Consider the following 12,500-nt stretch of genomic DNA (forward strand, 5'->3'; position numbering starts at 1 on the left):
GGGACAAATGTGAATGTAGTTTTAGAAGGAATCAGTTTATTAAGTGTAGTTCGAAAGGCATATGAGAGGGTATTAAATGGCAAGGTTAGAACAAAAGAAGTAACTGGTGAGGAACTGTGTGGGTTTAGGAAAATTAGAGGGTGTGTAGATATTTTCTATGACTAGGAAATTTTGCGATTTTTTTTGGCATAGAGTAAGGATGTTTTAATTTTATTTTTGTGGATTTAGAGAGGGCTTATGACAGGGTCAAAGGAAAGGCATTGTGTGAGGTATTACAGATATATGGTATATGCCTGTTAAAGGCAGTATTTTTTCGTTAGTAGTAGAGCTTGTGTTTCAGTTGGAAATGGTGAGAATGAGTGGTTTTGGGGTGCAGTTGGGGCTGTGCCAAGGTTGTATATATGGATGGGGTGGTACGGGAAGTAGATGAGAGGGTGATAGGTAGAAGATTAAAGATGGTTAGAGGGAGTGGAGGGAAGTGGGAGGTGAACCAGATGTTATTTGCTGATGACACTGTGGTTGTGGCTTGTTCAGACGATGGTCTGAGGCAGTTAGTAATGGAGTTTGGGAAGGTATGTAATAGGAAGTTGAAAGTAAATATGGGTAAAAGCAAGGTGTACAAGGGGTGAGGGCGATAAGCTGAACATTAATTTTAAAGGAGAGGAGTTATAGGAAGTAGGTAGTTTTAAGTATTCAGGGTCTCATGTAGCAGTTGGCATTAAGATGGAGGTAAATAATAAAAGAGAAAGGTTGAAGAAAGTGGATAGTTTTAAGTATTTAGACTCACGTGTATCGGTAAATGGAGGTGGAGGTAAACTGTAGTGTGAGAAATGCAAGTAGATATTTTGGGTGAATGAAAAGTGCAACGAGAAAAGTGATAAAGGTGACTGTGCCTATGACACACTATTGGGTAGAGACTTGGAGTGGGAAGCAGAAATGAAAAAATGTATTTGTGTTTGAGATGAAGTGTTTGAGAAGCATGGTGGATGCTACAATGTGTATAGCGTAATAAATGAGATGGTTTGGATGACAGTAGGGGTGGAAAGGGGGATGGAAGATAGGGCTATTGAAAGAATACTGTGATGGTTGGGTACATGGAAACAATAAGTGAGGAAAGACTGATAAAAAGTGTGTGGAAGTCAGATGAAGATGGCGTGAGCTTGAGAGGAAGACCGAGAATGAGTTGGATGCATAGGGTGAAGGGAGCCTTGAGTTAAAGAGAGATGTCTGTTCAGCAGGGAAAGGAGAAGGCAGAATAAAGGTGTGGGTGGAGAATGACTGTAAAGGGATTTCTCACCATTTCTATTTTCCCATGAGGGGACGAGGGAGGGTCGCCGTGTTCTACTGTGAATGTGCTGTGTCTTATTGCACTTCTTCTGACCAGGGCATTGGATGGGAGACAGGACTAACCTTTCATTTATAAGTAACTAAGATAAAAGGGAAACAAATGGGTGACGGATAGGAGTTGGATAGATTGGTGTGGGTGCATGCCTCAGCCGGTTTCAGCTACCTCCCTTATTAAGTGCGATGAAGCCTCTTTGTATATAGACACATAATAAATACAGGATGCCCTAACAAAAAAGTACTCACAAAAGTACTCATAGGTATACTCACAGAGTTTGGGATACATATTTCCCTGACATTAACTCGCACGGATAAGTTCCACAACATTACTTTTGGTACGTCCTGTATAGCACGATGTTAGCGTTCTTGACTTTTTATAGAACTAATTAATCCAATTGTCGCAACTTTTGTATAAACACACACACATACACACACACACACACACACACACACACACACACACACACACACACACACACACACACACACACACACACACACAATTGTATATATATATATATGGAAATAAGCTCCACCGCAAAGACTCGAACCTTTGCCTTATCGATTGCTTACTATGAAACAAAGGCGATAGCATCGAGCCAGCCAGGCCGTACAAAAGGAGCGACCCGGTTCACGACATGGAGGTTCCCTCTCTGGCCCGATGCTATCGCCTTTGTTTCATAATAAGCAGTCGCTAAGGCAAAGGTTCGAGTCCTTGCGGTGGAGCTTATTTCCATTTGTCAAAATGACACACAACTTGTCGGATGGCTCGCCATAATAAAGACTCGGTGAAATTAGAATAGAGACCGAGCTGGCCTAGTACCGTCGGGAACCTCCAGGTCGTGAATCGGATCGTTCCTTTTGTACGACCTGGCTGACTCGATGCTAAGACAAAATCTCGATTCCTTGCGGTGCAGCTTATTTCCATTTGTCAAAATGACACACATACATTTACATCTATATCTATACCTATATCTATATATCTATATCTATATCTATGTCTACAGAAATATAATTATGGAAACAAATATACACCTATATAGTGTACCCCGATACGAGTACTATACTTATTTTTTGTAAGCATTACTGTAAGTACTTTTTATGGAAATCCTACACACACACACACACACACACACACACACACACACACACACACACACACACACACACACACACACACACACACACACACACACACACACACACACACACACACACACACACACACACACACACACATATATATATATATATGTTGGTACATATATAAAACCTTTCTCTAATGTTGATATATTTTGTTTCATAGGGCGTGGGTACGTCGAGGGGATAGTCCAACTGTGGACTCTGTCCTCCGACGCATCGAGTCTATGACGGGACTCACGACGGAAACTGCAGAAGATCTTCACGTTCTGAACTACGGCATCGGGGGCCACTACGACGCCCACGTAGACTTCTTTGACCTCCAAAATGTGGGTTTTCCATATTTTCCTCTCCATATACTGCCAAGTGCCCTAGATTTAACGTCTTTTGTTATGGTTAATGTCAGATAAATTCAAATTCTTCGGAAAAAACTGTGGTAGAAAAGAGGTTGGCGATACAAATCTAGATTTCGTTGCGCGATGTACTTTTGAACACAATATTCTCCTCATATAAAAAATGTATTTCTTCAGCTAAATTCAGAACGGATGAGAAGTATATATACGTCACGCAGTTTTAAAACCACCTATTCAAACAGATGAGGTTCGGAGTATATTTTGCTCTAGCTAACACCAAGATATCTTTTATTTTATTTTATTTTTCAATATTATTATTGCTACTATTATTGCTATTAGTATCATTATTGATGATGATGATGATGATGATGATGATGATGATGATGATGATGATGATGATGATGATGATGATGATGATGATGATGATGATGATGATGATGATGATGATAACAGCAATAACAACAATAATAACAATATCATCATCATCATCATCATCATCATCATCATCATCCTTATTATAGTAATACCCAATCTGGGGTATTGACTGCATGTTATTGTGGGGTCAAAGCTGTTCAGTAGCATACAGCTAATACTTTAGGGTATACATGAGGCGCCCCTATGGACCAGAGCCACACATAATTTTGTCTGTGATAGAGGAAATTTCTGTTCACAGATAAATTATGCTACTTTATCATACTGCGACAGTCCCTCCGGTTTGGTGCCCCCCCACTCTTAATACTGTCCTGTACCACTTCTCTGAATATTAATTTCCTTTTTCACCGAACCCTGTGGTAGGGGAGAAGGAATACTGCCACCGAGTGTTCCCACTTGAGTCGTAAAGGGCGAAAAGATGATGGTAAAAGGGAAAAGATAGGCAGTATATTTGCGAGAAGAAGAATGGATGTGTTGGCACTGAGTGAAACTAAGTTGAAAGGGAGGGGCGAGCTTGAGTTTGGGAGTATAGTTGGGAGGGTGTCAGGAGTGAAGAGAGGACGAGGGAAAGAAGGAGTTGTTATACTATTAATTGAAGAGATAGGTAAACGTGTGGTGGAGTGGAGGGAGGTTTCTTCAAGGTTAATGTGGATGAAGGTGAAACTGGGAAGGGAAGTGAGGGTTTTTGTAAGTGCTTATGGGCCTGGTAGTGAGAAGAGTGTAGAGGAAAGGGAAGATTTTTGAATATTTTTAAATGAGAGCATAGAGGGTTTAGGAAGAAATGTCAAAGTTACAAAATAGGACGAGAGAATTATATGAGAGCTACAAAGAAAAGAGATGAGAAATGAAGCATAAGATAGAGGAGGCAAAAAACAGAGCAGATATGAAATGGGGTAATATATGACAGAAATTTTTGAAAGTGATAAAAAGATATTTTGGAAGGAAATAAAAAAAGGGGAAGCGAATAAAGTAGAGAAGAAAATGTAAAAGGTGCAGATGGAGAGATGATAATGGAAGAGACAGCAGTAGGAGGAAGATATTTTAGGGAGTTGCTAAATGTGAAAGAGGATAGGGAGGTAAAGATAGTTGCAGTGGGAAGCGCTAAGAAAATCACAGTGATGAGTGAGAAAAATGGAGTAGAAATAAGGAAAGATGGTGTGAAAGTAGCTGTCAAAATTATGAGAGCAAGTAAGGCACCTGGGTTAGATGGGTGTCATGCTGAGTGTCTAAAAAAGGGAGGTACAGTGATGATGGACAGGCTGGTGAGGTGATTTAATGGTTTTCTAAATGAAGGTAGAGTGCCGGAGGATTGGAGGAGTGTCTGTATGGTTCCACTTTACAAGGAAAAAGGGGACAAGTGTGAGTGTAGTAGTTTTAGAGGGATCATTTGGTTGAGTGTAGTAAGGAAGGCTTATAGGAGGGTTTTGATTAAGAGGATTAGGAGAGGAACAGTGTGGATTTAAAACAAGTAGGGGTTGTGTGGATCACACTTTTGTGGTATGGCAAATATGTGAGAAAGCTTTAGGAAAAGGTAAGAATTTTTTAGGGGGGCTTTCTGGATTTAGAAAAGGCTTATGACAAGGTAGACAGGAAGGCACAGTGGGAGGTATTGCAAATATATGGGATAGGGGGAAAGCTGTTAAGAGCAGTCAAGAGTTTTTACGAGAGTAGTAGAGCCTGTGTTAGAATTAGAAATGGAGAGAGTGAGCGGTTTGAGTTAAAGGTGGGACTTTGCCAGGGATGTGTAAAATCGCTCTGGCTGTTCAATTTATACATGGATGGGGTGTGCGAGAGGTAAACGCAACGGTAATGGGCTGGGGATTGGAGATTGTTAAAGAAAATGGAGAAAAACAGGAGGTAACCCAGTTGTTTGATGACGACAGTGCGCTTGTAGCAGGATCAGAGGGATTAAGGAAGTTAGTGACAGTTTTGGAAGGTGTGCGAAAAAAGAAAGCTGAAGATAAATGTGGGTGAAAGTAAGGTAATCAGATGTACAAGGGGAAAGGATGGCAGCCAATTAGAAAGAGACTGGAGGAAGAGGATAGTTTTGGATACTTGGGTGCGAATGTGGCAGGAAAGGGAGGAGTGGAGGTGGAGGTAATATGTAGGTTAAGAGAAGAAAGTAAATGCCTTGGAGGATTAAAAATGTAATGAGAAATAGACATTTGGGAATGGATGCTAAGGGGAGATTGTATGAAGAAACGAATGTGCCGACAGCACTTTATGGGGCAGAAATATGGAACATAAGAAAAGAAGAGAGGAAGAGTTTGAATGTGTTTGAGATGAAATGCCTGAGAAGTATGGTAGGGGTTACTAGGCTGGATAGAGTGAGAAACGAGGAGGTGAGGAAGAGAACGAGGATGGAAAGGGAGTTGAGAGATAGGGTTGATGAAAGAGTATTGGGATGGTTTAGACACTTGGAAAGAATGAGTGAAGAAAGATTAGTAAAAGAGGTGTGAAAAGCAGAGGTGGATGGAATGAACATGAGGGGGTGACCAAGGGTGAGATGGATGAATGAGGTAAAAGGGGCATTGGAAAAGAGGAGAATGTCTGTTGATGAAGGGAGAGAGAAAACAGAAGATAAGTGTGAGTGAAGAATAGTTATGTATGGGTGATGCTGTGATGCAAGGAAGGGAGTGGGTGGGGGATGGAGGATGAGGGAGAATGTGTGAATATTATTTTGACTCAGCCCAAAGATATTTCTCCCCATCTTTTTTTCATCATGAGGTGACGTAGTGGGGGGGGAGGTGTCGATTAAATGAAGCGGCTTTGCTGTGGATGTGCTATGTCTTGCTACATTGGTTCTGACCCAGGATTGTGGGCAAGATGCAGGGATGATCCGTCATGCAGGAGCCAAGAAAAGAGAGAGGGATGGTGAATGGGATTGGAGTATGTGGGGATGAAATGGGTGGGAGTGGATTTATGCCTTTGATTTTGGCTACGTCCCTTGTAAAGGGGAAAAAGCCGTTGGTGTATGTATGTACTCGTATATATGTATTAATACTATTACTTCCACCACCATCATCATCATCATCATCATCATCATCATCATCATCATCATCATCATCATCATCAATCATCATCAATCATCATCATCATCATCATGTTTCCCTAGTTATCCATCTATTTGTTTATTAATTTTATTTCATTATGATTATGTACACACACACATATATATATATATATATATATATATATATACATATATATTATTTATATATTTATTTAGTCGAGGGAGCAGAATTGAGGTGACAATCTGTGGATTTAATTGTCCTCATTCTGTCCTAAGTCAGTTCCTCAGATAAACGGATTTGTTTTGCACTATACCCTCACACAAAAAAAAAACGAAAAAAAAAAACCAGGGGTACATCACCAGGGGTTAATGTAGATCACACATTATCTAAAACAGCTCGGAATATAACTATTGGATGCAAATATGAATTAAATTTCGTTAACTATAACGTAGATTACTGAACAATTAAAAAACGCGTAAAAGGAAAGCTTGGAATATGATTGAAGACACATCAGTACCTACATAAAAAAATGTGAGGAGCGTTCGCCAGGAAGCACGCAATTGCGGCCGAAGCCGTCACTTCTGCCCTGTGCGCTTTAGGTGTTGGAATCGAAGAGGAGTGCGGGATTCGAACGTAAAACTAAGCAAATGTGAGACCAGCACACTTTCGATTGCGCCACCAATGTAGTGACAACATAAAATGCTTAATTATAAAATCCTTTATTTTCATGCGAATGAGAAATACAAATATGAAATGTCTACGAATACATGAAATGGCCTCAAAGTAACTCCTTCGTTTTTCTGGACAGAAATCACTGGACAAAACTCATCACAGGGGAGACCGCATTGCTACAGCCCTTTTCTACGTAAGTATGATGGTTTTCAATTGTTTATATGAGAAAGAATATATCATCAAAAGACATTTAGGCCCATGCTAATAAGAACACGGGTACGTGTGTTCACTTATGGAAAGTAGACCACTTGGAAAAAGAAACTAACGAAGCAGAGCGCTTTCGTATATTACATCTTCAGTGCAAAAAGTCACTTTTTGCACTGAAGATGTAATATACGAAAGCGCTCTGCTTCGTTAGTTTCTTTTTCCAAGTGGTCTACTTTGCATTTAGGTCCATATCGAGCCGGAGAAAGGGTGAATATAAAAGTGAATATAAACAAATAGATGGATCAATAGTACAAACGAGTATATAAAGAGATAACGCACAAATATATAAACTAATTGATAAATTCATAAACAAAGAGTGTATATTGTGTGTTGGACTGTTTCTATGCTATCGGCTAGTAACAGAATGGAAGCAGTTGTTGATTGTCAGTTCTTGATATAAGAAAACGTGACAAAGAAAAATGACTGGTAGGAAAGGTCTTGGGTTTAGCCCGGAGTATGCGAGCAAGGGTTTCATATTCAGTTGGAAGTGACGGTGTTGACGGGTTTTGGAGATGTCTGGTGGGGAGAAAATCCTCCTCGACGTCCGTCTAGTTTCCTACATACCGACTTTTCGCTGTACGCCGTCCACCACACGATGTCGTGCTTTCAAATAACCCTAGGTGTCTATGGACACCTTCATATGTGGTCGCGCTCGTGATGTGTGAAAGTGTCCATAGACACTCTTTTTTTTTTTTTTTTTTTTTTTTTTTTGAGAACACGATATCGTATAGTCTTACGGGACAACATCGTGCAGGGGGCCAGTGGTGGTTCCTTTCCTATGCATTTCTCATTTGAGCTTGAGTACGCAGTTTTTTTTCTTTCCTCTTTAAACTATAATCCATTCATTCTGATAATGTCAGAGTGGCTCCACACTCTTCCACTCTCTGGGCCTGTGACTGGCCACCATTTCTTCCATGAATGATGAAAGGCTGTGGGCACACGTTTGACTCTGTTGAGGATACTGTGGCAGTTAGAACAACTTGGGTATTCTTCTAATGAACAGTTTGTTCTAGAGCAATTGTTCCCACACTATCTTATATGACGCCCCCTTGTTCCTTCCAGTAGATCCACACGCCCCGCCCCGTTTTTTTGTATATACATGGAATTATATATTTTTCTTTATATATCTTTTCTATTTATATCTTCATAGGACATGGGTTCGGGTGGCTAATAGAACAATAGTTTGCACGTATGTAAAGACAGATACTTGTTTTTTGGAATTATTTCATTATTCTTGTTCAACAATGATTATTTTTAGTAGATGACTTCACGCCCCCCCTATGCATCCTCTTCACGCCTCCCTACTTTAGGAACCACTGATCTAGCTCAAACAAGCTGGTGTCTTTTACACATTGGTTATCACGTCGCTCAGTGTGAAGTAGGCCACAACGATGATACAACAGCCATCAAAATGTTTCGGCCAGCAAGCTTTATCGCACGTTATATAATAAAGAATTCATAACCACCAGAGTATTCCAATAGAAAAGGATTTGCATGGAAGATTATCAATATTTCATCAATTTCAGTGGTTCATAAAACACAAACAAATCGATGAACTTCTTGTAAAAATATGTTCCCGAAGAAACAGCCCTTGCCCCTGTGACGGTCCTATGGCCTATCGCCCATTTCCCTCTACGTCACTGATTCCCAATGATTCCTTCTACAGCTAAACGATGTGGAGGCGGGAGGAGCCACGGTCTTCCCGACGCTGGGGCTTCAAGTTCCTGCGCGGCGAGGATCGGCGCTCTTCTGGCTCAACTTGAAGAGGAGCGGAACAGGAGACTACCGGACAGTCCATGCTTCCTGTCCCGTCCTTCTTGGCGAAAAATGGAGTGAGTTCAAGTGACCCTTTCTGAACAGGATGGCATGGGGAGTTTTCTTACTTGGTAGTGGTGGAATTTTTAGTGTGTTAGCGTTAGCGTTATTGTTCGCACCAGCGTTAGTGGTAACGGTAATAGTAATAGTAATATTGATATTAATATTAATATTAATATTAATATTAATATCATTATTAATATTAATAGTAATAGTGATAGTAATAGTAATAGTCAAGAAAAGCGGTTGATAGCAAATGCATTGGTTATGAAGAAAGAGGAAGACAGGAAAGCTCACTCAGACTTGGAATACAGTTATGTAATCACCTACTAACAAAGAAAACGTAGCTAAAACGGACTGGAATTTAGTCTAGTTTTCTTGACAGATATGAATATCAGAATACATTATATTTACAGCTCCATACTCCTTATCTATATATATTTACTCGTATATGTATGAACACACGAACAATACACACCCCACACACACGCACGTATACGAGCGCATGCACGTATACAAGCGCACACACACACACACACACACACACACACACACACACACACACACACACACATAATTTGATAAGAACAATCAAAGTGGCATTTGCATACCTGGATGAAGAAATGGTGAAGAAAATTCTAACCACTCTGATAAGACCAAAATTGGAATATGCAGCAACAGTATGGTCACCAAGTACAAAAAAATGTATAAAAAAAACTTGAAAGAATACAAAGAGCAATTACAAAATTGGCACCAACACTCTCAAAACTATCATATGAAGAGAGACTAGCAAAACTTGAACTACAGACATTAGAGCAAAGAAGAGAGGAGATTTGATAGCTATTTACATTATTATGATAGGCATAGAAGTTATTGATAGAGAGAATCTGATAAAATGGGATGATGGAAACACAAGAGGACACGGAAGGAAAATCAAGAAGGACAGCTATAGAAGAGATCTGAAAAAGAACAGCTTTCCTCACAGAGTAATAGACAGTTGGAACAAGTTGGATGAAAAAATAGTGTGTGCAAGAACAATACATGAATTTAAAAATAGTTTAGATAAAATGAGATATGGAGACGGGACCCCACGAGCGTAGCTCTCCTTCCCGTGAAATACAACTAGGTAAATACACACACGCACACACACACGCACACACACACACACACACACACAAAGACACGCACATACACAGACACGCACAATGGCAATGACAATATGACAATGACACACACACACACACACACACACACACACACACACACACACACACACACACACACACACACACACACACACACACACACACACACACACACACGACTCGGTGGCACGGTTGGTAGAGCGCTGGAATGGGAAGTACGATAGTGCTCGCAGTACCCAGTTCGAATCCTGCCCAGGGCCGAAATTATTTCGGTATCGCTGTGCTTCGGGTCGTTACTCTGACTCTCGTGGGCGGGGAGTTGGGTGTGTGTGTGTGTGTGTGTGTGTGTGTGAAAGGTCATAGCATTACCCATAGATCGGTCATATGAGCTCTGAGCTCTCTTCCGGGAGGGAAATAGCTGTCGATCACGAGTCCAACACGTGATCCAAAAGACCAAAGACCAAGGTGAATACACACACACACACTCGGTGGCGCGGTTGGTAGAGTCCCCGACTGCCACTATGGTGGTCCGGGTTCGAATCATGCCAAGGGCATGCGCTGCGTTTCGAGTTGTTACTCCAACTCTCGTGGGCGGGGAGTTGTGTGTGTGTGTATGCATGTAAGGTCACAGTATTACCCATAGACCGGTTATGCGGACTCTGAGCTCTCTTCCAGGAGGGAAATAGCTGTTGATCACGAGTCCAACACGTGATCCAAAGGCCATGGTGAATCACACACACACACACACACACACACACACACACACACACACACACACACACACACACACGAAATCTTAAACAACTATTTGGTTCGTATTCATAAATTAAACGCCTTCAAGCGAAGTATCATCTATGTGGAAATCGTGGGCTTAAGGTGGTTGTCGTATGCAATATCGTCACCCTCGTAAAGAATTGCCTAAGCCATTTTTCGTCAATATCAGGATTTTTTTTCTAAATTAATTTTTCATTGTTCCTTGTGGTACAATTCGCAATGTTTTATTTAGTGTCCGAGTAGGTTAAATCTACGTTAGGAGGAACATTACGTACATTTGTGAAATAGAAAAAAAAAAATCGATTTCCTGAAAAGTGACAAATGACTTAGGCACTTTCTTTATAGGGCTGGCGATATGTAAAATGATCCAATAAGCACGCGGAAACACAAAAACTGGTGAAAGAAAGTGATTTACTAGCAATATCACTTTTGAAAAAAAAAATTCATAGGTCATAGTTATACCATAAGATTTATCGTAAATGACGGTGAAATATTCAATAAGATACTAATTTTTTCACCTTTGTGTCGCGTCTCTGACAATGATATCGCTTGACGCCACACAAAACGAGATCCTTAAAGTGCGCCAATTTGCCGAAATGATCAATTCCGTAATGGCCTTTCCTCGATCGAACGGGTATGTCGGGTATTCACCAGAATAACAGCAGTGGAACCCATCACCACAGGGATAGGATTAATGGCACTTGAGAAAAAATCAGGATATAAGTAGAGATTACTTGCACATCCCTATGCATCTGAATTTACCTCATGACTTTTCATACACTCACATCATGAAAAAATCACTTTCCACCCAGTGGTGGGCATTGCAAAATACATCTTACCGATATCGAAACTGCTTTGTATCAAAACATTTATGGAGTTATTGTAGACAACGGTGGCTCCTTACCTTATGTGGTACTATTTCCGTTCCGCAAATGGGCACGATTAACACACGATATATGCAGTATACGTTCACTTATTAGATTTTCTTCGCTAATAGGGCAGGAGTCACAGTATTCTCCAATGATCACTGCTCTTCGTTACCAAAAATTTCTTGCAGAAGTGTCTATGACGTTGAATAAAGATATGCTGTGTACAACAAAAACTGCACTAATTAAAGTCAAACTTGAGTCAAACTTGTTATGCTTACTTCCTTGGGCCGATTGCCAGAATGCCTGGTGTCAGACTTCATACCCGAAACTGTCGAACCCTCACTAAAACTGTCATACTTCAGTTGTCTCCGTCCACGAAGTCGGCCGTAATTATTACACGCTTCCATTTCCCCCTCTTTTTTCTTGTAGATAGTTTTAGTTTATAGATTTACAAACGAGGATATTAAAACACAAAAAAGATGTACATAAAAAGAACCAGAATAAGAAAAACATATACATATATGTACATAGCCATGGAGTGACGTATCCAAACAATAAGAGGGTGATGTGAGTCAGGAAGCAGGAGGTAGTGGTAGGCCAGCGAACGGATATTGAATATCTTTCCTAGGAGCCAGCAAGAATCGTGCATTGGTTCTATTACCACAAACCTGCACC

The 12,500-nt window shown here is 40.5% G+C and overlaps 1 protein-coding gene across 1 annotated transcript in view; it reads left to right on the top strand.

Annotated features, from left to right (window-relative positions):
• The window catches only part of LOC143019139 (prolyl 4-hydroxylase subunit alpha-2-like), a 41,886-nt gene that overhangs the window by 28,068 nt on the left and 1,318 nt on the right, over positions 1-12,500 (top strand). The window contains exons 7-9 of the mRNA XM_076174832.1: positions 2,651-2,813; positions 7,092-7,148; positions 8,889-9,054. Coding sequence (XP_076030947.1) covers positions 2,651-2,813; positions 7,092-7,148; positions 8,889-9,054 — 386 coding nt within the window. The remainder of the gene's footprint in view (positions 1-2,650; positions 2,814-7,091; positions 7,149-8,888; positions 9,055-12,500) is intronic.

The sequence above is a fragment of the Oratosquilla oratoria genome, chromosome 36, assembly GCF_046742065.1.
Source record: "Oratosquilla oratoria isolate Oo_2021 chromosome 36, ASM4674206v1, whole genome shotgun sequence".
NCBI classification, from domain to species: domain Eukaryota; kingdom Metazoa; phylum Arthropoda; class Malacostraca; order Stomatopoda; family Squillidae; genus Oratosquilla; species Oratosquilla oratoria.